At 43.4% G+C, this 27954-nt stretch overlaps 1 protein-coding gene across 1 annotated transcript in view; it reads right to left on the reverse strand.

Moving 5' to 3' along the window:
- Window positions 1–27954, reverse strand: part of LOC126195641 (uncharacterized) — an 84115-nt gene that overhangs the window by 3057 nt on the left and 53104 nt on the right. Inside the window, exon 2 of the mRNA XM_049934266.1 lies at window positions 15183–15344. Coding sequence (XP_049790223.1) covers window positions 15183–15344 — 162 coding nt within the window. The remainder of the gene's footprint in view (window positions 1–15182; window positions 15345–27954) is intronic.

Consider the following 27954-nt stretch of genomic DNA (forward strand, 5'->3'; position numbering starts at 1 on the left):
CGGATCTAACAGGTCCAAGATCCCCTGCACATACTCTTTGGTCTTCATTACGACTGTCGCATTCCTGTTATTGGGAGGCAGTACCAACATGCTCTTGTTGGCGTTAAGACTTTAATATCTTGTAGCTGTTTCTTCTTAAGAAAGCTAGCTGGTGGTTTTGTTCGGCGCAGTAACATGGCGTTTTTACTGCATATATCCTCGGGTCTTTCGCAAGGAAGTGTCCAAACGGCCGCTTCGGTATTAACATAGGTATAGTTCTCTGGATGATAGCGAAATTCCCTCCTTTTTGAAGGACTGTTCCTCCCCTTTCAGCTGTCGTTCACTGAGGTTGACTCTACGTGACATGTCGGGAATCGCCTTGTCAATCTGCTTCTCAATTCTTTTATCAGCAATGTCTAAACACTGCGCGCACACCAATAACGGGGAAATCCTACCTACTAAACTTAAACGAAATTATTAAGAAGTAACGGAGCCTGTAAATAGTTCTCGGAGGCTCATGACATTTCCGGATAGCATAATGAATCGTTTATCCAGCGTCCCTTACCGATAATAATATAGTAACACAGGTATCTGTTCAAACTGACATTCGCAATTAAAGATATACTGTTGAAAGATGGAAAACACTGTAACTGCGTCTGTTCTGTTACTTTTTCTGTTTTGCAAACTAATTATATAGCAGTCTGAAGAATTCACACTCTAGTTTATTTTGGCGGACAACTTGTTTCCGCTTTATAGCCACAGCGTACGCTTACTTTACGTTTGCCCTATATCGATGAATTTTTACGGTGTGATGTTGGCTAACAAACCAAATTAAAATGTGACGAAGACTGCGAACTCTACAGTTCATTTAAATATCAAGATCACCCGTCCTAAGGAAAGGTCAAAGCTAATTCGCTTCACGACTTTCGGTTTATTTCGTTTGGTAACACCTGACTAGGATAGGGACAAAGGGAACTCTGATGAATTTGGAGTGCTGTGATTGGCACCGAACTGGTACTCGTCTGTCACGTGACGCTCGTGGCAGTGAAGTGGTTCGTATCTGCCAGTCCGTTTTATGTAATCCGGTCAGTAAGATGCGCCGACATTAAGGCAGGACATTATGGCATAATGGAGCTATCGTGCATGCACATGCTCGTGACCATTCCATAGATCCCTGATGTTTGCGTTATCAGCACAGACTGTCTGACGTTCCACTATGAATGATGTACCACCAGCAATGGCAGGAAACAAGTGTCAGGCGTTGTCTATGATATCGATTTCAGACAGGATACGAATTGCTGCTGCTAGTACATGCATGTCCACCTCATACAGTCTGCAAGCAAATATTGAGAAGGAAGCGGCATCCAATGAGCATTTGGAACAGGGTACCTCGCCAAAAGCCATTTCTCGTAGAGGCACGTAAAGCTGCACGTCTTCAACCGGCCAAACACCCAACTACATAGAAACTGCATAGCAGCTGATTGGAAGGTGTGGTGGGGTCCGATGAGAAGCGATTTAAACTGTTTTAGAATGATGCAATCTAACGAGGGGATCGTCGTTACAACGAGGCTTTTAACCTGTAGTGTGTGGTTCCATGAAGTATGGGGGGTATTTTTCATATTGTGATTTGGTTACCTTTCGCACGGACCTCAATATTTATTTCAACATCTCCGTAACCAATTTTTGTCCTTCCTTCTGTATTTTCGTGGTGTGTATGCTGTGGAATTTCGCATCTTCCAAGATGACCACAGCCGTGTCCACAGGACTGCAATGTGTTCCTGGCTTGACGAACACTCAACGATCCTTTCACAACTCGACTCTCTTGCTCAATCAGACGACGTTGATCCTATGGTATATGTCAGTGGCTACTTTTTTTCCTCGTTCAGTTTCGGTTGAAAAAAATGTGGAATTTGTTGTATTCCCGCTTCAGTCCTTATAGTTTCGTTAAGTTCCGATAGGTGGCGGCGCTATACGAAGCCTTCAACACGGCATCTGTAACGGCGGTGTGGTCCAAGCAGAGAGCTGAAAGCTGTCACTGAATTTTGGCGGAAAACCAGAGCAGCGAATATATCCATAGACGCTTGCAGAGCGTATACGGAGACCTGGCAGTAAACGAAAGCACAGTCAGTCGTTGGACGAGGCTCTGTCATCATCGCAGCAAGGTCACGCAAACCAGTCCCGCTCAACTGGACGTCTCTGTTGGTAGTTTTGGTGTTCTCCCTCACGAGGCAAAGATCAACTTTGAAGTGTAGTGTGCTACCGTCAGTAAATTGAACAAACAAACGTGTTCGTCGCCACAAAAATGCAAACGAACTACGCCTTGTCCATGACAACGCAAGGCCTCACACGAGTCTGCGGACCCAAGCGAGGCTCACTGGACTGTTCTTCATCCTCGGTACAGCCTAGATCTCGCACCTTACGACTTCGTTCTCTTTGGCCCAATGAAGGATGCACTCTGCGGGAAGCAGTCCGTGGATGATGGTGACGTTATTGGTGCAGCAAGACATTGGCTCCGACGTAGACCAGTAAAGTGGTATCATGCGGGGGCATACAGGCCTTCCCAGTAAGGTGGCGTAAGGCAGTCGCATTGAATGGAGATTATGATGAAAAATAGGGTTTCGTAATCAAAATAGCAGGGAATAATGTGGTCTATTCAAAGCCTGAATAAAAACCAAACTGCTTTCAGAAAAAAATGGTTTCATTACTTGTTGAATGCCCTTTGGGACGGTGGGTGCAATGTAGCAGTCAACATCCCCAGAATGTTTTAACTCTACGGGATATAGTTGTCAATAAACGGCCTCAGCTGAATATGCCACTTCTGCAGAACCTTATGGATTCTCTTCCTCGCCTGTTATCATGATAAAGGTGATATTACACGGTATTCGCAGTCCGTTTTTGTTTTTCTTTTTTGTGTGTGTGTATGTGTTCAGGACTTGACAAGGGCAAAGCGACTGCAGGGTTTGGGTACCCGGGAATGCATAATATTAAGGAAATTGATGAAACAGAACAGTGGAACAACTTTCCAAAAACTGGCTGCTGTTCAGTCCAGAGGTCTACCTACAAAGGACACAAGCGGTGCCTATTTCCTGAGAGTGGAATGGGAAAGCACGTCTGAACGGGTCGAAAGTTGGCTGACAGGAGAGCGCCAGGTCGGCCCGGCCCTCTCTTGCCAGTCCGATCTGCGGCTCCCACGTGACCATTTACAGCTCTCTGATTGGTTGGTGGAGGGTATGTTGGAAGCGTACCCCCCTCAGTGACATTTCACTTAAGCGTCACCCCGTCAGCGGTACTGGCTCTGAGAATGGTAAGCACGTAAGCGAGGCATGTGTTGGTGGCGATATCCAGTGGTAACCGATACCGGACCAACCAAGCTTAGCCACGACTCTGCAGTGAAACGTAGTCCCTCTGCACACAGGACGAAACTTGGAAAAATATAAAAAAGTAAACTAAAAATATACATCCTAAGGCAAAAAAAAAAGAAAGAAACGACATCGCACGAAGTAATTATCCGAATTGGACGTGATGCACATGTACAAACAAACAAATAATTTCAACTTCAGAAAAATTGGATTATTTACTCAAGAGAAAGACCTTCACAAATTGAGCAAGTGAAAAACGCGTCGGTGTACCTCTGACCCTTATGCAAGCAATTGTTCGGCTTGGCGTTCATTGACAGAGTTTTTGGATGTCCTTCTGAGGGATATCGTACCAAATTCTGTCCAACTGACACATCAGATCGTCAAAATCCCGAGCTTGTAGGAGGGCCCTGTCCATAGTGCTCCTAACGTTCTCAGCTGGAGAGAGATCCAAGGACCTTGCTGGATAAGATAGGGTTTGGCAAGCATGAAAGGAAAAAGCAGTGATAACTCTCACCGTGTGTGAGCGGGCATTATCTCGCTGAAATGTAAGCCCAGGATGGCTTGCACTGAAGAACAAAACGGAGTAGAATATCACAGACGTACAGCTGTGCTGTAAGTGTACCGTGGATGACAGCCGAAGGGGTCCTGCTATGAAATGATGTGGCCCCCCAGACTATCACTCCTGGCTGTCTGACTGTATGAGTCAGCTTGCTATCCCACCGCTGCCCGAGGCGTCTCTAGACAGGTCTTCGGTCGGGAATCTCATTGAATGGAGTATAATTGTCTTCATTGGTGGGAGCTGCTTTGAACTGAGTTCCGACGAGCGGTGAAGCCATGTCTGGAGACGCCCCAAACGGTGGTGGGATACCAACCTGACTGTCGCCACCATAAGGCCAGACAGACAATAGTGATGTCTGGGGTGGCATTTCATTTCATGGCAGGACCTCTCTGTTGTCATCCGTGGCATCTTTACAGCACAGCAGTACGTCGACAATATTCTACGCCTTGTTTTTTTGCTCTTCATGGCACGGCATTTGACACTAACATTTTTGAAAGATAATGCTCGGTTGCACACTGCTAGAGCTTCTATTGTTTTTCTTCGTGCTTTCCAAACCTTAACTTAGCCAGAAAGGTCGCCGAATCTCTCTCTAATTGAGAAGGTTTGCAGCATTATCAGCAGGGCCCCCCAAGCAGCCCGTTTGGACAGAATCTGGCACGATAGTCTTCAAGAGGATATCCAACAACTCTGTCAATCAACGCCGAACCGAATGACTGCTTTCATAAGGGCAGAGGTGGACCAACACGTTATTGCCATACTCAATTTGTGAAGCTCTTTATTTATGAATAAATAATCCAGGTTTTATATCACATTTACCGATTTCCGTCTCATTAGGGTAATTCCTTTGTGACACTTTTTTTTTGAGTGCGTAAAGGTCAAATGAACATCAAATATACAATTCTGATAGCTTCCACACGAGATTGCACTTTAAATTATGTATAAACATTGTGTTATAGTACTGATACTGCATACCGAATTTGCGACAGAAAACGGGAGTGTATGTGCACTATGTGCAAACATCAGCTTCCTCTACACGGAAGGAATTAAAAGCAAATTAAAACACATAGAATGCCGAACACCCATTTACAGTAAAATGACGTGGCAGTAACAATTCGTTGTGTATCACATGCACTACTTCAATACTGTCACGACTGACTTTAATTTCCAGCAAAAAATATTCAGTAACACATCACAAAGGATACACGGATATATGAACTACAAAAAATATATTTGCCTGTTCTCAGCACAAGGATAATAACTGGTCGGGCCTGTATTACGAGTTATGTATCAGTTTTGCTACGTTTTCGGATTTGTAATGGCGTATACTTTCCTGGTGAAATAGCATGTATGCCATGTGAATTTCTTGTAGTAGATATTTTTCCAGTTTGGTGATGGTCCATGATCCAAACAGGCGGTGAATACATGTATTGTAAGACAACGCAGACTGTAACATGTATTTCTCCAGTTTTATAATTTGAATGTGAAGTAAATCCAGTGTACTCTATAAAAGTTTTGTTATGTTCTTACAGTATACATTCTAAACGTCTCTCCTTAGCACAGCTGACTTAATACACCAGTTTTTCTGTGTATCCACTGCTTCGGACAACCTCATTACAACTTATCTTGTGGTTCAGGCCTTTCCAAGAAGGATATCATCAACAGATTCACAGGAGCCACTCTTTCCAATTTCACATCAGGCGTTGTAAGAACACAAGTAGTGAAATGCTTACAGTACAAGATTCTAAAGACACACACTTACTAAAAAAACACAAATAATCGACTTCAAGATCGATGTATAATGGAATACTGTAATAGTCCTGTCGGCGACTAAGTCCAATTACACAATCCAGTGTCTACCCTGTTGTTGAAACTGTGGAAGACAATTCGAGGCGCACCGGCTATTGCTGTGGACAAACTCGACGACTCTCTCGCCGGATGACTCCGTCGAATACCCTGGTGAAAAACACATGCTACTTCCGTAATCGCGTGGAGTGGTACTGCAGCTCCTTCCTATTGGCTACTCCAGACGAGTGACGATATATATATTTCATTGTCGACGGTGACCTTTGCTGAATACTTGCGTACTAGTTTTTTCTGGCGTATATGCAGTCCCGGTCACATTACGTGACTGAAAGGTAGTCTACGCGGCAGGGGTTGCCACTAGGGGTCACAAGACGTTCAACCCAACAAATACCGTTGAAGGCCAAACAGGAGCCTTCAGTTCGAACATCGAAGGCGCCCGTCAAATATACTCAACCACATTTGCTAAGATAACCTAATGCACTAAGTCATTTGTGCCAAGGACAGACGCTTCCAATGTATATTCTAAGAACAGACCAAAACTTTTATATATTGCACTGTAATTATTGCACAACCACATGAGAAAGACGCAGTTGGTTTCGAAATGTACATATTCGTCAGGAATTAGTCACCATTAAGAAATATGTATGAAAATGTGACAGGAAGCTAAATCTTCTGCATCAGATTCGCCAGCGCGACAGTCGAAGGTGCATGGGGCTCTGCTGCTCTGTTCTAATGTGACATAGGGACAATAAGGTTTTTCTTCAAAGACTTCTATCGATGAAATTACCTTTAATAATCACAAAGAGCTGAATGCAAAAAATACGCATTATTTGTCAACCAAGAATCCGGACTGATTGATGCGGGCTGAATATCGAGGTAGTGGAGTGTGAACGTGTGATGCGGTATTACTGGCGAGTACGTGATAGGTTGTTACTTCATTGAAGAAACCTTAACGGGTATAAGATACAATTTCTTATCGAAGTACTATCTGTTTTCCTGCTATCTGAAAATACATGGATGTCTACGGTCTCAGCAACATAGGTGTCTGCCTCGCTACTCTACGCCTTTCCCACTCTTTCCTGATCTATCGATAGAAAGTGAAGGCGTTATCAGTTGGCCTGTGTGTTTGCGTGAATGGATGCCAGAAGACTTTTTCTCTGAAGTAAAACTCTATCTACAAGTTCCAACGACGCAAGAGAGTTCAAAACATTTCATCGTGCAGGACGTTCAATTGTATCGAAAGAATTTCTTCAGTCTATCGAGGAATCGTTGCACCAACGACTACAGATGTGTATTGCGGTAAACGATGGGCATTTCGAACACTTGACGAGAGAAATGCAATTTTACGGAAGTGTTTCTTTTGTGATTGCTTTTATCTTGCTCTCTATGATGTAATTTGTAATGTAAGTGTTTATTTTTATATTAAACTCATGACACGGAATTCTTATTTGACAATTTTCGTAGTTTTACAAGTACATTCAATTTTTGACGAGCACCTTTCTGTCAATGTTCTTTGAGGAGAAAGTAGTTACTGGTTAATCCCCCTTAGATGCAACGTCCTTTACCTTCCAGTTAGAGTGCCGGTCCAAACGTATCTAGCCAAGTGTGATTAGTACCAGATTTATATAAAAATTTTCTCCACTATTCTCCCTATGTAAGTAAACTCTCTTACTGCCTCAAGATGGAGCACCCCATCGGTCTCACGAGGCAATTCTGTCTAACAACACAATCTTCCGCACTAGCCAGCTATCAGTTTTTTGTTCAAAACAGATAAATCTCATGTTCTAAATATTTAAAGTATTCCGAAACTAGCAACTGAATTTTTCAGAGCAAATGCCGTTGATTTTGTCTCTTTTACGCCGGTACCAACAGAAGAAATTACTAAAGTATAATTTCAAAAAGCTAAGCTGAAAGAAGATTAGGGTTTCATGTCCCGTTGACATCGAGGTCATTAGAGACGGAGCACATGCTCGGAATGTTTCAAGGTCTGGGAAAGAAAATCGGCAGTGCCCTTTCAAAGGAAACGAAGTCGATACCGTTATCTCCGTTACTAATATAGGTTTGGAAAGAGATTATACGTCTCTTACTGAGGACTGTTTCATAATTAATCTCAGTAAGCACAAAATTGCGTTTTCTCAAACGATTCAATAATCTATAAAGCTCAATCACCTTCAATTTAAGAGTACGAACTGCACAAAGATTATGTTTTATTTAACCTCTGTCTGCGCTCCTCTGTGAATAGACAATGTTCTTGGCGTGTTTCAGTTCATCTCCAGCACCTTTTCAGCTGGTGCATTGTCAGACTTCCACTGAGTTGTTCTGCGAGGAAAATAGAAAGTTTCATTTTATGCAATTCCTCTGCTTGCCTCTGAACATGGCTGTTAGGATACTATGTATGAAGATTGTGTGTTCTGTTTCACAAAAACTGTTCCTGAATTTGTGTTTGTTATAACAGAGCAGTTGTTTCAGTCGCTTCATCATTGACTTAGCCGTCTCTAAGACATGAACAATGGAACGGTATTATTTGATAATTCCTCAGTATTTTTACATTTGAGTAGAGCACTCTGAACTCAAGATTAGACATTTATGAGAACAGATACATTATGATCATCGCAGACACTGATGCTTTAGGGCAGACCCACTGAGGGGGATCCTCGGACTTTCGTTTGTTTCGTGTAACACATTTTCGCTTCCGTCAACACTTAGAAGTTAAAGACGTTCATAATAGAACTACTACCCACAATTCCGACTAATATAAACGACCTATTGTTCTTGCAAAAGGTCATATGAGTGTTTGTAATTAATGTACGGGTAGTTTCGTATGACGTATTAAATGACTTGTGACACAGTTGCCTGTTTCATGAAAGAACTATTCCTTGTTATTATGTCAAAAATCCGCCTCAGTTGCGAAATTTTACTGGTCTTTACCCAGGTTTCAACTAGAGTAATCTAGCCTTCTTCAGAAGCATAAAATAAACTAATACATGTCAGCATAAGGCACTGTCAAACATAAAAAGCTAAAGTACCGTCGTACCATGTCAAGCTACATTAGTTAGCTGAGGAACAGCCCCGGCCCCACTTCGTGGAAAGCGGTCGGTTAGCCGTGGACGCTACGTTGGAACGGGTCAACAGAAAGGTCCGATCTTACTCGTCGGCTTTGACCCGTGACGTAAGCGTGTTGTGGTGTGTGACGTCATTACGGCGCGGAAAACCTAATACATGGTTTGATGTACTCTTGTTTAAAGAACATGTATACGTAATATGAAGCAATTTGATGAACATATTGATCTGTAGCGTAGCCCACTTGAGGTTAGGTTGGGAGTTTTTTTTTTGGAATGCGGCCGCGGCAGCGGCCGCCTATGATTCGAAAATATTGATTTGACACTAATGAAGCCTGTGGGGGGATGGGGGGGGCACTGCAGACTCCCCCCACCGCATAACGACATATTTAGTTTCTCCCCACCCAAAAACCCCCCATTTCCCACGCTTGTCCCGTTACAGTCATTAGGCTTTTTGTGAAACTTGTGTATTTCAGTGTTTACAATACGTATTCGATGTTTTTATATCCGCCATATTGGAATTGTTGTTTATGGTCGTTTCCGCGGTATTTGTGACGTCATGGGTCAAAGCCGACGGGTAAGATCGGACGCTTCTGTATTTCCCGTTGGAACTATGGGTAAAGATCAGTAACATTTCGCAACTGCGGCAGATTTTTGACATATAAATTTATCACAATTGCTGACAGGGCTGCAACATGTTACAAATTCTTAGATTCTTTGTTGTCTTTTGTTGCTGAGATCGTGAATAAAAGTATAAATTCTGTTATAGACCAAGAAATTATATTGCACATAATATCCGTTTTAAATGAAAATACTCAAAACGTGGCCAGTTTAAATGAATCAATGTGTATTTTCTCGCCACGGAGTGTAACAGAATATATTTGCCTTAGGAGGGCGTGGTTCGCGCGGAGATCGGAGGTGAGGATAGTGAGACCATGAGGGTGAAACATTTCATTTGAGGTGAGGTGGCCGAGATGGAACGTTGCGGCGAGGCGAGTAATGTGCCGACAGTTGATGGCTAGTATGAGTTCAGCAGCTAAGTCACCAGCCCTGGACGTTAGCGATGTCAGAAAGCGACACTCAGGCGGGTTCCTGGTGTGTAACCTCGGCTGCCGCCGTCTGCAAACCTTTGGACGTGTGGGGCGTGTACCGAGGGAAGCAGCGTGTTGTGTGCTTCAGCGATCGACCGCCGTGAAGTAATGTGGCGGCTCCACGCTCTGCTTCCTAGACCGTTGTACGGATATGTCTGGTTATCTTTCGATTTGGTTTATCGTATGCGAGTAAGCCACGCATCGGCAGTAGCCATAGCTACAACTGCCATTTCCTGCACCAGTACTGTAACCGTTCAGTCTGGTGGTTCTCTGGTTGTGTGTTCGAGGCTCACGTCCGGTTCCATGTCAGACTGCTGGTTATTGATCCCGCCTCTATCTCTAGGAAGGAAAGTTGGGTGTGCGTTCCTATAAAACTGCAGTCTTTTTCATTTAAAGCTCCGATTTGAGTGTTATTTGCGAAGTTCGGTCTCAACTTCCTAGCTGGATACTGAAAGGGGTCGGATTTGTGGCGCCGTGTATTTATACACTCTATTAAGTGGGTACATTTCATGTGCCACGTCCTGCATGTACCATTACTGGAGCGCACAATTTCACCTATTTTCTTATTGAGTGTTTATACTACAAAATTTTACTGTGCTTCTTTCATTGTTTGTAAGGGCGGGCCTCTTAAACTTAATTATTCTCTTACTGTCTTATTACCCATCGTCACGTGGCGCGAGTTTGGAACAATTTGTGGTTGGAAGTCGAACTTCCTGCTCGATAATTGTGTTAGGAACAGTGTTTACATTTTGGCTGCGTTACAAGTTTCATTAATTTCACTCAGTTACCTCATTGAAAAATTATTTACTTGTAAGACTGTAGGTCTGACTGTCGTGCGGTGGCGTTCGGTCTCGAGCAGAGGTCTGGTCCAATTCCTGTACTAAATTCTGCATTTCTTTATTTAATTATGCTATCATTTGTATTCCTTTTGGTGGGTCTTGAGTGTGTTAATCATTGCGTTCTTACTGCAGCTCTCCTTTCATTCTTTTAATTTCTAGCTCAGGTTGAAGGTTTAACCGGCTAAATTGGCGATTGAGTAATTACTAGATGTATTTACTCAGATTGTTTATGCAGGTTGGTTGGTTGGTTTCGGGGAAGGAGACCAGACAGCGAGGTCATCGGTCTCATCGGATTAGGGAAGGAATTCGGCCGTGCCCTTTCAGAGGAACCATCCCGGCATTTGCCTGGAGTGATTTAGGGAAATCACGGAAAACCTAAACCAGGATGGCCGGACGCGGGATTGAACCGTCGTCCTCCCGAATGCGAGTCCAGTGTCTAACCACTGCGGATTATGCAGGTACGGCTCGGCCAACTGAACAGTTGCTAATCTTACACCTTGCATGCACTGTTGGTTTTTGAACTGGCCAAACACTAGAAGACTTAAGATCTGTTAATTTCATGAAGATTCTCACTGACTCTTTGCACCCATTGGGACGCAATATTTTAACATCAGTTTTGTCTGGTTATTTCTCTTGTGTTCCTTACGCACCTCCGCTATCCGGCGGCATAGTAATTTTCTCATAAGGTGCTTATTTCTGAAGTATTGGACTGTAAAGTGTCTTCCGAGGAAGAATTACCTCTTTTATTGCACTACTACAGCTTTTTTTATCTCTTTGCTATTAATCAATCTGGTACAGTTTTATGATTGTAAATTATTCTGTTTCTTAGTAGTCAGTACCACTGAAGGTGTTTTTCCAACAAATGTTTAATAAACCTAACTTAGTGTGTTCGTTAAAATAAAGAGAAATTTCACAACACGAATAATGTTCACCTCCCTTTTCCCTGTCCTTCCTATCACAAACATCCTTACGCAGGTACTACCTATCATGCGCTGCTGTTCGACAGAAACCATCTACATCTATATCTACGTGATCATTCCACTTTTTATCCCCAATAGCACAATCCAACAATAGCTAAGCTCTTTCGCTATACAGGGTGAAGCGAATTTCGCGCACTCGGGCTTCTCAGCGCGACTCCTCACATGCCAGCGATAAAAAAAAATGTCTCTCACAAAATTTCATCCTGCAGAAAAAGGACGTTAAAGAGTGGCAATCTGGCAACACTGTAACCATATGTAAGGTAACTATCTCTGTCAGTAGATTTTCATTATGCTGTACAGTACGTGCAGTGGATAGAGTTTGGGGTTAGCATACAGAAGCTCGAGGGTTCGAAACTGGGTGGAGGCATATCCAGGTGGTACGGTATCCGGCATCTTAATCGTCAACAGCGATTGCAGCGGGTCCTCTAGAAAACATTTGCACTTACATATTACAATTGTAGAAACGGGAAATTGGTCAGCTTCTAAAGAAGCTCTTTCCACGTTGAGGGCGTGAATTTATTCACAGCACATCGTATACTAGATGCGAAACCCGTTTTCATTGTATCCTCCTCCAATGGTATCATAGATCAGTACCAACAATTATTCTTGCCTCGTTCACTTCCATTACATTTCGTTAGGGCCTTACGTTACCAGTAGGACTAGCAATGTTCTTTGTGAATAATGTCCAAACTCGGTTACTATTTGTACGTGTTATCGCCATCTTTCCACTAATAGTACCTTTCAACACTGAGTCTGGTAACAGTATGCTGTTTAACACGTATCTCAATGCATTATTATTATTACATACGTTGCAGGCCTTTTATCCGACCTCGCGAAACATTCATGACTACTTGTTCTTCCTCTTCTTCCAGTACTCCTTCATTCGTTCACTAAAGGCTCTCTTCCTTTCTTCAGTCCACTTTGGCCTTTGGGCTTTAGGTGCTGTTTTCTCTGACATCACTTCGTACTTGCACACCTTGAGTCTATGGACGCCTTTGTGCATGACGTCCGCTGAATCTGAGCTCTTTCTAGATCGGTTTTGACTTGTCTCAACCAGAGTATAGTGGTCTTGAGTCCCTGGATGTACCTGAGGATTCTGTTGGTGGGTCTGGTCTGTGGAGTCTGCTGATGTGTCCACAAAATTTTAGTCACATCTTTCTAATGTCCGCTGCGATGTTGGACAACTCCTCTGTGCTGTCCCTAGAGTGAAACCTATATCCTTCGTCTGTGAGATTTGGCCCAATAATTTTCCTAATGATTTTTCTTTCCTGTGTGAGAATTATTATTATTACTATTATTCTGTGAATGGGACTGTGGAAAAACAATGTCTATTACCGTTAGGAAAACAGTGTAATTCGAAACCGAACATTTCATAATTATCGGTGTCGGGATGAATCATGCAGAGCAATATCTGTCAGAGGGGTAATGCGCGTTAAGTGGAACAGAGTGCAGGACTGACGGCGTGTTTATACCGTATGCGCTGTCCACCTGACAGTGACTAATAGCGAGCGGAGTAACGCGTCCGTGACGGACTCCAATGTAAATGCGTGCACGTATCGAATTTTCTCGTTGTAAACCTCTAAACCAGTGTGGCAGACGTATGGCATACACAAACGATGAATATGTGGATATGCTTCTGGTTCTTGGTGCGTCTGATAACCGGGCTGGTGTTGCCGCTCGTGAATATGCTGCTAGATACCCTCGTTGACACCATCCAGGTAAAAATGTATTTCGTCATCTGGAGCTGCGCCTTCAAGAGTCAGGTTCTCTCTTTCCACCATCACGTGACAGAGATCGTCCACTGACTCGCTGTACTCTAGCTACTGAGGAAATTATTCAGGCGGTCATACACCAAGAACCTCAGCGAAGCATACGTAGTATAGTAAGGCAGCTGTGCCTCTCGCAACGCACGGTCGTTAACGTGCTGCACGAGCATGGGCTGCCCTCCTGTCATTACGCTTTCACGCAACACCTGCATCCTGCATACCGCCATCAGCGCATGCAATTCTGTGAATGGTTCCAACAACAACAGGAAGACAACAATGACTTCGTGAACAACGTAATATGGTCAGATGATGCAGCATTCACCCGTGAGGGTGTCTTCAATACACACAGTGCCCACCATTGGTGTGAGGTTAACCCGCACGTCACCCGCGACCATGGATATCAAGTTCGCTTTGGTATCAACGTCTGGGCTGGAATATTGGGCGACAGGTGTTTGGGCCCCTACATGTTGCCCGACCAGTTGACTGCGCGAAGGTATCATGCATTCCTCTCAAACTATCTGCCTGATGCACTGCAAGATGTTACACTACATGTTCGGCCGAGGTTATGGTTCCAACATGATGGTGCACCTCCACACTCTGGAATTAATGTGTGGCAGTATTTGGACAAAACATATCCATGGAAATGGCTCAGACTTGGAGGTCCATTTGTATGGCCACTGTGTACGCCTGACCTAAATCCCCTGGATTTCTTCCTGTGGGGACATCTGAAGGAACACATATACTCTACTCCGCCGACGAATGTGGAAGAATTGGTAGTGCGTGTTCATGCTGCTCTTGTTACTTTGGATGCAGCTTTGCTGCGAAGGGTCCAGAACTGTATGCTCCGGCGGGTTGCGCAATGTTCGGACGTGCAGGGAGGTCCCTTTGACCATCTGTTGTTCTGAGGACAACGTATTCTGTTGTGAAGGTCATGCGGTCATTAATATGGGCATTACTATTGTCACTGGTTGCTGATGTGTGACATCTGAGTGCTCATATCACATGTAGTGTAAATTACAAGAAGATGTTGTGTTATTGTACTGTGCTATCATCTTCAGCATCTCGAAATTGATGTTTTCGTAGTTATTCTGTCCTATAACAGGTCATTGTTTCAACTGTTTACTTCTTATTTGTCTAACTACATATCTGTTATGTTCAGCGCTAAAAAATTTTGTAAATTTAGGATGCATATGACCTAAGAAACGGCGTATATTACAGTATGAAATGTCGGAATGAAATTAGGAAATAAAAAAAAAATGCCCACCAACTCATGATCGAACCATCGATCTCCCGCATGCTAACCCAAAACTCTATCCACTGCACCCACTGTACAGCGTCATGAAGATGTGCCGACAGAGATAGTTACCATACACGTGGTTACACTGTTGCCAGATTGCCACTCTTCGACGTCCTTTTTCTGCCGGATGTGCTCGCCGGACGAAATTTTGTGAGCGACATTTTTTTATCGCTGGCATTTGAAGAGACGCGCTGCGACGCCCGAGTGCTGTAGGTCTCATTTATATTGTGGTCCATTGCCTTTAACAACCAGCAAACTGTTAAAAATGTTATGAAAAAAAGCCCAGCTAAAGTTTCATATGTGCGCCAATGGAAGGCCGTTTTCGCATGGGTGGTCCCTGTACTAAACCTACAATATAAAATGAACACTTCAATGTGACAGTAAAGCGACGTGCAGGGAAACGATTGTGAATACACGAACTGACGTGTGTACGTCAAGGAGAATCCTCACCGAGACGAAGGATTCCCTGCAGAAGGGAAACAGCCCACCGGCGGTGATGCGCAGGGAGAGCTGAGCACGGGTCATGACAATCAGCAGCGACTTCTGGACAGATGCGGGGAATCCCTGTAGTGACGTCACAGCTGAGTAGGCTGCCAGAGTGACGTTCTCGCTCTGCAAGAAGGCATAATCACCTAAGTGCTATGGTTACCCAACAACAAGCGAAAAAAGCGAGTGAGTATAAATTCTATTAGACAAGATATCCGTTGTCAATGAATCGGTCGCAGGTATGGGGTGTTTGTAATTAAACTGACGGCGTTCCAAGTGCTGTAGTTTCGGCTGTACACATCTCAAGATGCTGAGACATCGTAGGTATAGACTATGCTGAAAAAATAATGCTTCAAATTTCTGCCAGTAGGTGAAAATATGGTTGGGAAGAAGTCAGAATGTGGTGTGCGCGCAGGAAAACGGGAGTAACGATCGAACATATGTTATCGAGGTTCTGGCACGTTTATTAGGAAATGGTCACAAGTTATGAGTTCAATACAGTCCCCCAACACAGCAACATCCTGTATCTGTTACACAGAATGGTCGAGCATACCCGGTGTAATCAGAGCGATATGCCGTAGTATGCTATCCCGATCACGAAGAGTCTGGCTACATCCCCGACACGATCACATGGACCTAGGTAGGGGATCCGGAAGGTCGCACATTTGGAAATTGCCTGGAGATGATGCAGTCGTTATCAAAGATTTCTCTAAGCAAACCTTTCACCTGGCAAGGGACATGTGGTGTCGCCCCGTCTTGCCTGATAATAGTGGTGTAGGTACATTTGCGTTCTTGGATAGCTGGTTCAAATGGTTCAAATGGTTCTGAGCACTATGGGACTTAGCTTCTGAGGTTATCAGTCCCATAGAACTTAGAACTACTTAAACCTAACTAACCTCAGGACATCACACACATCCATGCCCGAGGCAGGATTCGAACCTGCGACCGTAGCGGTCGCGCGGTTCCAGACTGTAGCGCCGAGAACCACTCGGCCACCTCGAACGGCTGCATAGCTGGAATCATGTATTGCACAAGGAGGTTCTTATAATGTGCAGATGTCACTACACACCTAATAGACACATGGGGTGTCATCTCCCCGAAACAAAATAAATAAAAAAATAAAAAATAAAAAAATCAAGAATGAATGAGCTTATGAAAGCGCACCACACAATCACATAAGCTGAGTGCAGTGTGTGTTCCTGCACAGCACGTGATGAAGTAGAACCCCCTATGCGACAGTTCTGCGTAGTCACAGCACCGCGTAAAGTAAAATGTGCCTAGTCCGTCCAGACAATGTTCTCCGATCAATGTCATCCATTCCCATGTTTGCTAAAAAAACGAAGGGCAAAATCACGGCGTTGTAGCCTATCTTGGGGCTTCATATAGCGCACATCCCGAATTTTATAGGGGTACCAGTGCAAAACATGGAGCAAAATCTCTCGAACTGGTGACCACGTGAGAGACAATTCCTGTGACATAGCTCGAGCACTGGTTGCAGAATTAGACGCAATTGACTCAAGTGCAGCACGGCCGGCTGTAGCTACAGCAACTTCATCAACAACTGCTATGCGAATGGACCACCTCTATCTCCCTTCTGCACCACCTAATTCACGTTTCTTCGAATTTTTTAACCACATTCTTTAGCCCATTTATTGACATGGGACATCTTCGCAGGTGTTTCTGTCGCCGACATTTCTGCAATGCAGCGTCCTTATTGGTGCCGTTGGGATAAAAGCAACTTTTCCAGCAGTGCACGGTATTCCTTCTCAATAGCCATTGCGTTTCGTATGGAAAAACTTCAACCTTCAACCTTCTTAACCCTTTACACCAACAGTCACCGCACAAATGAAATTAAAATGCATCGCCATACTGACGTCAAAACAGGAAACATTTCACATTCTGACTCCTCACGATACTACAGTTTAACCTGGTTGCACGGAGTGGAAATATTTCCTTTCAGCGTACTCCACGAGCGCATCAATTAATGAACGTATATAAGATGTTTCAGTATCCTGCGACGTATACAGCTTGCATTGCACCACTCGCAATACCGCCAGTTTAATTGTAGCCACCCGCTACTTAAAACACGGCCAGGCATCCAAAACATAATGACTTTTTACAAGTGGAAATTACAAAAAACAACTTTCACATAACATCAACTCAGCAAAAATATACGTGGGTTGGAACAGAAATAGTGGCAACTATTTATTCACAACCGATACAAAAGAGTTGCAAGTTTGCACCTGTTACTGTCCTTCAAAGTAGTCACCAGCGTTGTGTAGAACCCGTTGACAGCGATGTGGAAGGCGTAGTATACCGTTAGCAGAGCCTGTTCTGTTGATGGCGCGAATGGAGCGGTCTAAAGTTATGGTGATTCTCGTGTACGACTGCGATGGTGTTATCCTAACGCGTTACGTTCCTCCACGGCAGACCGTCAATGCACAGTATTACTGTTCGTTTTTGGAGGATCACCTGCGACCAGCTTTGCGAAAGAAGCGGCGACACTTTCTGCCCAACCCACCCATCATTTTGCACGACAATACGCGGGCGCATACAGAGCAAGCTGTGGCTGCTCTGTTCGGTCGATGGGACTGGAAAGACTTGTACCATCCACCATACTCCCCCAACTTAAGTCCTTGTGATTTTGATTTGAATCCGAAGATGAAGGAACCTCTTCGTGGCATTCGCTTCAGAATTGTTCCAGAGATTCGACAGGCAGTAGACCGCTCCATTCGCACGATCAACAAAACAGGCTCTGCTGACGGTATACTACGCCTTTCACATCGCTGGCAACGGGTTCTAGGCAACTCTGGTGAAGGACAGTAACAGGTGCAAACATGTAACTCTTTTGTATCGGTTGTGAATAAAAAGTTGCCACTATTTAAGTTCCAGTCCTCGTATGTAACCTTCTGGCAAGAAGAATCATGGTTCATTATGCTGTTATAGTCTGTTGTTGTTGTTGTTGTGGTATTCAGTCCTGAAACTGGATTGATGCAGCTCTCCATGCTACTCTATCCTGCGCAAGCTTCTTCATCTGCCAGTACCTACTGCAGCCTACATCCTTCTGAATCTGTTTAGTGTATTCATCTCTTGGTCTCCCTCTACGATTTTTACCCTCCACGCTGCCCTCCAATACTAAATTGGTGATCCCTTGATGCTTCAGAACATGTCCTACCAACCGATCCCTTCTTCTTGTCAAGTTGTGCCACTTACTCCTCTTCTCCCCAATCCTATTCAATACTTCCTCATTAGTTACGTGATATACCCATCTAATCTTCAGCATTCTTCTGTAGCACCACACTTCAAAGGCTTCTATTCTCTTCTTGTCCAAACTATTTATCGTCCATGTTTCACATCCATACATGGCTACACTCCATACAAATACTTTCAGAAACGACTTCCTGACATTTAAATCTATACTCGATGTTAACAAATTTCTCTTCTTCAGAAACGCTTTCCTTGCCATTGCCGGTCTACATTTTATATCCTCTCTACTTCGACCATCATCAGTTACTTTGCTCCCCAAGTAGCAAAACTCCTTTACTACTTTAAGTGTCTCATTTCCTAATCTAATTCCCACAGCATCGCCTTACTTAATTCGACAACATTCCATTATCCTCGTTTTGCTTTTGTTGATGTTCATCTTACATCCTCCCTTCAAGACACTGTCCATTCCGTTCAACTGCTCTTCCAAGCCCTTTGCTGTCTCTGACAGAATTACAATGTCATTGGCGAACCTTAAAGTTTTTATTTCTTCTCCATGGATTTTAATACCTACTCCGAATTTTTCTTTTGTTTCCTTTACTGCTTGCTCAATATACAGATTGAATAACATCGGGGAGAGGCTACAACCCTGTCTCACTCCCTTGACTTATTTAACTGATGGTTCGGTAATTTTCACATCTGTCAACACCTGCTTTCTTTGCGATTGGAATTATTATATTCTTCTTGAAGTCTGAGGGTATTTCGCCTGTCTCATACTTCTTGCTCACCAGATGGTACAGTTTTGTCAGGACTGGCTCTCCCAAGGTTGCCAGTAGTTCTAATGGAATGTTGTCTACTCCCGGGGCCTTGTTTCGACTTAGGTCTTTCAGTGCTCTGTCAAACTCTTCACGCAGTATTATATCTCCCATTTCATCTTCATCTACCTCCTCTTCCATTTCCATAATATTGTCTTCAAGAACATCGCCCCTGTATAGACCCTCTATATACTCCTTCCACCTTTCTGCTTTCCCTTCTATGCTTAGAACTGGGGTGCCATCTGAGCCCTTGATATTCATATAAGTGCTTCTCTTTTCTCCAAAGGTCTCTTTAATTTTCCTGTAGGCAGTATCTATCTCCCCCCTAGTGAGGTAAGCCTCTACATCCTTACATTTGTCCTCTAGCCATCCCTGCACTTACTGTCGATCTCATTTTTGAGACGTTTGTATTCCTTTTTGCCTGCTTCACTTACGGCATTTTTGTATTTTCTCCTTTCATCAGTTAAATTCAGTATCTCTTCTGTTACCCTCTCGTCTTTTTACCTACTTGATCCTCTGCTGCCTCCACTATTTCATTCCTCAAAGCTACCCATTCTTCTTCTACTGTATTTCTTTCCCCCATTCCTGTCAATTGTTCCCTTATGCTCTCCGTGAAACTCTGTACAACTTCTGGTTCTTTCAGTTTATCCAGGTCCCATCTCCTTAAATTCCCACCCTATTGCAGTTTCATCAGTTTTAATCAACAGTTCATAAGCAATTGTGGTCAGAGTCCACATCTGCCACTGGAAACGTCTTACAATTTAAAATCTGGTTCCTAAATCTCTGTCTTACCATTATATAATCTATCTGAAACCCTCTGGTATCTCCAGGGTTCTTCCATGTATACAACCTTCTTTCATGATTCTTGAACCAAGTGTTAGCTATGATTATGTTATGCTCTGTGCAAAATTTTACCAGGTGGCTTCCTCTTTCGTTTCTTAGCCCCAATCCATATTCACCTACTGCATTTCCTCCTCTTCCTTTTCCTACTGTCTAATTCCAGTCACCCATAACTATTAAATTTTCGTCTCCCTTCACTACCTGAATAATTTCTTTTATCTCATCATACATTTCATCAATTTCTTCATCATCTGCAGAGCTAGTTGGCATATAAACTTGTACTACTGTAGTAGGCGTGGGCTTCGTGTCTATCTTGGTCACAAAAATGCGTTCACTATGCTGTTTGTAGTAGCTTACCCACACTCCTATTTTTTTATTCTTTATTAAACCTACTCCTGCATTACCCCTATTTGATTTTGTATTTATAACTCTGTATTCAGCTGACCAAAAGTCTTATTCCTCCTGCCACCGTACTTCACTAATTCCCACTATATCTAACTTTAACTTATCCATTTCCCTTTTTAAATTTTCTAACCTACCTACCCGATTAAGGGATCTGATATGCCACGCTCCGATCAGTAGAACGCCAGTTTTCTTTCTCCTGAACGTTAATCACTTAAATATGTTGCCTAGACAAACGTAATCTCGTAATTTCATTACTCTACATTAATTATCTTTTGGTATAGCGAGTTTCTGCTGTCAGTGAATATATGAATTATATCGTAGGTGTCTACACGAAGTTGTAAAGTGTGATGCTTTTCCCATGAGCGGCATATGTAGCTACATCTTAGCGAATATTCTGTGGTAAGAACTGACCGTCTGCTGTTGAGCACTATGTTCAACAATGTTTGCTGAGTGATGTGCTTCGAAACACTGGTGCCTGCACGAGAACAGCGCTCTGTCGTCAGGTCTGCCACAGTTCGCCGCCTATGCTGGTTTACATCGTGAGCGAGACTCCAACTTCTTCGTTCTGTGGTAAGGCGAGGAATTCCAACACCTTCTTGCCTACACGTGGTATCACAGTCCTTACAAAGATGCTCACGACAAAATAACGCAAAAATACGATCATCTTTGACGTTTCCGAGATGCTCGTTCCCAGGCGCCTCGCTGTAACAATCTTTTTCAAAGTTGCTTATGTTATTGTCGCCACTAGCAGCCCCTGGCGTCGTAAGAATTATTCCCCACACCTCTGATCGACTTACATGCTCACCTTACCGCCTCACGTCCCCACCGCGATAGAAGGTAGCTCCATGTTAAGGCTCATCACTGTATTTTCCATTGCTCTATGTATCTTGATTCTGTGAGTTTTTCTAGTATTACGCCACACGATCATCTTATTAGTATCTTATGGCTAAGATTCTTTTTCAAGACGACATTGGTTTTTGACACTTACAATGCTGTTTCTGACAACAGTGAGTTGCGGGATGTTTTATGGCTCTTACCTCTGTGATGAGGTCGTCCCCGAACCAGCAGTACATAAATAGCTGCACGAGAACCAAGGTAAGGTAGCAGCTGTACTTCCCAGCCAGCACGAAACTCTGTGTGCTCTGAAAGAGAGTAAACGATAACGTTGCTAACACACATACTGTAATGACGTTGTCAAGAACCAAGTTCGTCATAATAGAGGAACATCTCCACACTGTTGTGAGCAAAAAGTAAAACACAAGCAATGCAGCTGTCCATCTGACAGCAATTGTTGACAGTACATTGAATTGTAAACTTTTGCTTTTGTCTAATGGCGTGTCCGATCAGGAAACCTGCTGTTCGTCGTTGCTTAGTTCCGAAAATTTATGTGTTAGAGGCAGACACACCAAGTGTTCCCACACAGGTTGCATAATTTCTGGTATCAGTTGCACGTTCAGGAAATGAATGTCGGTGAAAATGCGGGAAGCTGGCATTATCTTCCTGGGAATCATCTTACTTTGCTCGCCTTCCTCCAAAGTGTTATGAACTGTCACGTGCGGCTCTGTGTAGCTTGAATGAATTTGATGAGTGCTTCCGCAGTGTAGGATTGTGTTTGTGTTGTTATGGGTAACGAGGATAAGAGGGTTAAGCCCAGTGGTGGAAGTTATCGTAATTGTCCCCGTTGAATAGATCGATGACCATCAACAGTATCGTGCTAGTCACACGCTATGAGATGGCGTGGAAAAGTTTCTAATTTATTCGATGATGCTGGTGTAGCGTACCACTCGTTTCCCCTTACCGGACAACAAATACTAGTGGTGAAAACTTCTTACATCACCAGACTTCCAAACCGCATTACCTCCAAGTTGAGCATCATTGCACAAGCGTACATTATGGATGTCAGATACAGAGATGGGATGGATGAATTCCATTCACTACAAAGAGATGTATTACGAGCTCCAACCAGCGATTGGTAACGTGTGATACATGATCCAAGCTAAATCGTAGACGATTGCAAAGGCAGGAACACGCCACCAATAGATGTCGGGCACCCTGCTGTTTGAGCTGTAGGGAAATATGTCAGACACCATCAGCTCCTGAGGACAGGGGGTCTAGTAAGGGAGATGCCAGAGAGGTGTAGTTTCCCATCAACTCCCAGTAATAACTGTTCATCCTATTAATTTCGTAGGCTTCAAACAGAGGACCAGCGTGATTGTTTCTGCCAAAATGCGAAGCAGGAAAGTAAGAAATTTAACTGATATAGGCGGCCACAGAAGCAATGTGTGTCTATCCCCAAGCGATAAGTGAGTACTACCGCCATCCTGCTGCCATACGAGTTGTTTTGGAACTGAAATGATTAATCCAATGAGAATCAGTCCTGTCGAACTGATAGTTGATGGAAGGACTTACAATTTTGAAACGGAAACGTTGACGAAGCATGGACAGCGTTTTGTTGTCATTCTGGCGAATGATTTTGTGTATCAGCTCCACGGTGTAGCGGACTATCGTCCCCAAAACTGACCAGTTTCTCGTTTTCGCGGCAGCTATATCTAAAGGTCACGAGGAATGTTGGGGAAGTTGTCCATTCCCCGTGATTCCAATCAAGAACATATCCTGATATTAAAAGCCAATACCCCTCCAAATGTGTCAATACTGGAAAAATTCTCAGGGTGGCAACCAAAACACATGATCCTCATAGAACCATATTTCTGGTTGACCTGCTCAGGTAGAGTGAGAGTCTCAACCAGTTGTTCACAAAAAATGAGATCTTTGCAAGGTTTAGGCTATAGGTAGAAAAATATGACACAGTTCAGTTGAAAAATTTTTCTACAAGAGATACGATTCCACGTGGGACTGTACTTGCCAGTATGGACAAAATAATTAATGACAAATTGACTGTGATAAGAGTAAAGCATTGCTAGGAGAATAGGAAATACAAGCCATTGCCTGTGAGAGACGTTTATCGTGCCAAATATTATAAGTAGCTTAGAGGAGAAGCGTGTAACCTCCCCCTCACTTATCGACCTTAATGACAGTGAAAAATGAAACCGCGTGTACCTAATGGGAAATTTGGGAAAGCAATCGTCACCGAAGTTAATCTGTCGGTAAAGAGGGAGGAAAGGGTTACATCTAAATGAAAGGAAAAATGCAAATGAAACTGGTGGAAATTAATTTTGATAAGGGGTAAAGTTAATAAAGAAAGTAAATGTGCGGCCGTTACGTGAACAATTAACTAGCGGTAATTAGATATTTGAGATTTGGGGGAAATCACGGTCGCCAGTCCTAAGGACAATTACTATAGTAACTGAAAAAGAAAGGTTATTACACATATAATTAGCACTAGAAGCGTGGCAACTGAAGGTTGACACGTGTAGTGTGAAAACTGAAAGTTTGTCAGAAGTAATAAATTTCGCTACACTCTGACTTAATTTAGCAAAAGAATTAATAAAACCGGAAAATCGAAAGTTAATTTAGTGACTGAAGTTAATAGTGAGCTTTCTTTCTGAAGCACATCGAAATCCAGCAGAATGCGGTTAGTCTTGGACTACCTCAACAATCATTTCAAAAGCAACTTGACTCTACGCAATTTAGAAACAAGAGATTTAACTTTGAACTTGAATTAAATGATTCTGAATAATTAACAATAGTAAAATTTAGTACGTACCAAGCTGAGCTGCAGTCACAGATAAGCTAAAATATGCTAACAAAACTCGCACTCTTAATTTGTGCTTGTGTAATCTAACTATTGTAGCCAGCTATGAATGCTTTAACTGCACTTTGAAACTAAAGTAATGAAATGCAATGATAGTACTTGAATGCTGGCGTCTGAATTTCAACGACACTCGGGTTCATTTCGGAAAAGGAAGGGACCCTGCTTGGTAATGCAATTGGGACAATGAGCAACAAAGGTTCATGCTAAGTTGCTGTAATTTTGCGAGGCAAATGGAACAATTTGAAAAGCTGAGGTCTGCCATACAGTTCTGAAACTTTACGTGCTTTTAGTCTTCCTTGTTAGTTGATTGAAGGTTTGAAGCCGTCGATCGAGGAGGTGGCGACAGTCACTCATTGTCAGCCGTCGCTGTTGCAGAAGCTGGATGTTGGCGCGCCTTCTTCTCAACACGGTCACCAGACGAAACGGGCTCTTGATGTGCGCCAGCTAAGGCTTCCCGTCCGCGACACCATGTCAGAAACTATCATCGCAAGTCGAGCGCAATTACATGCTGCTAAACCCCGAAAGCGCGGCAACTCGCGGGAGCGTCACACCACACACCTGCTCCACTCGCTACTCCAGCCAGACTCCCACTGCCCTGCCCGCGCTCCACGCGGCAGAGTTAACACTACCAAAGATCCTACACACTTTGATTCTTCACACGACCTATCGATGTAATCGTTCGATAGCAGTTTTCCCTAGGCAAGACCCAGCGTAAAAATACAAATAATATTTACGAAACAAACCAATTATACATCGACATAAATGCATATATATATATATATATATATATATATATATATATATACAAATAGTAAAACAATTACAATATATAAAGGCATAGAAATGTCATATTTTCAGGTAACAAAAATAAGGAAAACAAATTATAGTACAATAGATGGAAATAGGAGGATATGCATTTCCGGCGTTACAAGCGGTCACAAATGTCAGGAACAAGTCTAGGCCTTTTACACTCAAACGCCAAAGAAACAGGTTAAGCATGCGTATTCATCTACAGAGATAGGTAAACAGGCAGAATACGGCGCTACAGTCGGCAACGCCTGTCTAAGACAGCAAGTGTCTGGTGCAGTGGTTAGATCGGTTACTGCTGCTACAAAGGCAGGTTATCAAGATTTAAGTGAGTTTGGACGTGGTGTCATAGTCGGTGGACCTGCGATGGGACACAGCGTCGCCGAGGTAGTGATGAAGTGGGGATTTTCCAGTACGACCATTTCACGAGTGTTCCGTGAATATCAGGAATCCGGTAAAACATCAAATCTCCGACATCGCTGCGGTTGGAAAGAGATACTTCAAGATCGGGACCAACAATGAGTGAAGAGAATCATTCAGCGTGACCAAAGTGCAACCCTTCCGCAGATTTCAATGCTGGGCCATCAACAAGTGTCAGCGTTCGAACCATTCAACGAAACATCAATCGATATGGGCTTTCGGAGCCGACGGCCCACTCGTGTGCCTTTGATGACTGCTCTACACAAAGCTTTACGCCTCACCTGGGCCCGTCAACACCGACATTGGACTGCTGATGACTGGAAACATGTTGCCCGGTCGGAGGAGTCTCGTTTCAAATTGTATCGAGCGAATGGACGTGTGCGTATGGAGACAACCTGATGAATTCGTGGACCCTGCATGTCAGCAGGAGACTATTCGATCTGGTGGAGTCTGTAATGGTGTGAGGCGTGTGTAGTTGGAATGACATGGGACCCTTGATACGTCTAGATACGACTGTGACACGTTATACGTACGTAAGTATATTGAACGATCACCTGCATCCGTTCATGTCCATAGTGCATTTCGACGTACTTGGGCAATTCCAGCAGGACACTGCGACACCTCACACGTTTAAAATTGCTGTGGAGTGGCTCCAGGAACACTCTTCTGAGCTTAAACACTTCCTCTGGCCACCAAATTCCCCAGAGATGAACAGTATTGAGCATATCAAGGATGCCTTGCAATATGCTGTTCAAAAGAGATCTCAACGCCCTCGGATTTATGGACAGTCCTGCAGGACTCTTGGTGTCAGTTCCCTCCAGCACTACCTCAAACGTTAGCCGAGACCACACCAAATCGTGCTGCGGCACTTCTGCGTGGTCGCGGAGGCCCTACACGATATTAAACAGATATGTACCAGTTTCTTTGGCTCTTCAGTGTATATGCTGTATCAGAAGACACTGCGCGGATGTTTGAAGGAATATACCACAAAAGTCCATCCACGAATACCAGATCTGTAGCAAGAAGAAACTGGAAGCATTTTGGTACGCTTGATATAAAATTATGCAACCCTTAGATTAATATTGCATCCGAAGATACCATCTTGGCGAGGTGAGTCTTTGAAAATATCTTTTGGTTTAAGAAAAGCGCTCTACAGATTCAGCGATTTAAAGACTTGTTGTTAAGGTGTTTAAAACCAACTATGTCCTGATCCATTTAGATTGTATTACTGTATTCTCCAGAGCAGTTTAAAACATGACGAGCAGCTATGTAGTATATTGACAAAATTACAATGGGCACATTTGAGTTTAAAGTCGGAGAAATGCTCGTTTCCAGAGTCACAGCTTCTGAACCTACATAGATAGTTCTCCTGCATACATAGTAATGTGAAAGAATTACTGAGCCTCTTGGGGCTCATGTATGATTAGTGTTGTTTTGTCAAGGATTATACAACAGTAACTAAACCATTAAGAAAGTTGTTGAAAAAAGGTGTAACTTTTGAATAGACTACAGAACTTGAAATTCAAATGCAATAGGTCAAAGTTGTTTTTGTGGATTCTCCAAATAAATACGGGCCTTGAAGTTTTACAAGCACGCTCTTAAAAGGTGTATGGCATCTTGTTTCAGCTCTCCAATTAAGATTTTTCAACGATTCTACTACACTCCCTCACCAGCCAAACATACCTGTGACCGTTTGCACCACCCTTCTCCTGTAGACAGTACTGCAAACTAGATAATCGTGCCTGACTCATTGCAGAATGTAATTATTTTTTTTAAATAGTTTTTCTTCGAACAAAAACACTCAATTTTTTCAACAGGCATAGCTTTTGTTGGATACCTCAGAACAGCTGGGTGTACATCAATGTGACTCGACATTAGCTCAGCAGTGTTCCTGTACATATATGTTTAATTTCATTTGTACCTTCGACAACGTTCATATTACTATTACATGAAATGGAAATATAAGCTAAATATCGTGAAAAAATCTCATTTAAAAACATAACTGCTCCATTTTCAAGGTTTTTGTTACAGACAGCAGTAATGAAAACTTGTAAGTCTGTAACATACATGTGATTCTTGAGTTTCTCCCGGCATATTTGATAGTCAAAATATCCACGGGTGTACTGCCAGTCTACAGTGTCCAACGGGTACAATATTTAGGCGATCATACATGTCGCCATCATCAGGTGAACTGACGGACTGAGCTCCTGTGAACGTGCCGGCACGGAGATCCGTACGCTATGGCTGCTCAGGGGGAACTGGGTTCGGTCGGGGCGCGGACGGCGGAGTGAGCGCGCCACGGGCGGAGGGTATTTAAACCGACCGCCGCCGCGACCGAACCCAGTTCCCCCTGAGCAGCCATAGCGTACGGATCTCCGTGCCGGCACGTTCACAGGAGCTCAGTCCGTCAGTTCACCTGATGATGGCGACATGTATGATCGCCGACATATTGTGCCCGTTGGACACTGTAGACCGGCAGTACACCCGTGGATATTTTGATTATAACATACATACTCCTTAAAATCAGGTATTT

This window comes from Schistocerca nitens, chromosome 7 (assembly GCF_023898315.1).
Source record: "Schistocerca nitens isolate TAMUIC-IGC-003100 chromosome 7, iqSchNite1.1, whole genome shotgun sequence".
Classification (NCBI taxonomy): Eukaryota; Metazoa; Arthropoda; class Insecta; order Orthoptera; family Acrididae; genus Schistocerca; species Schistocerca nitens.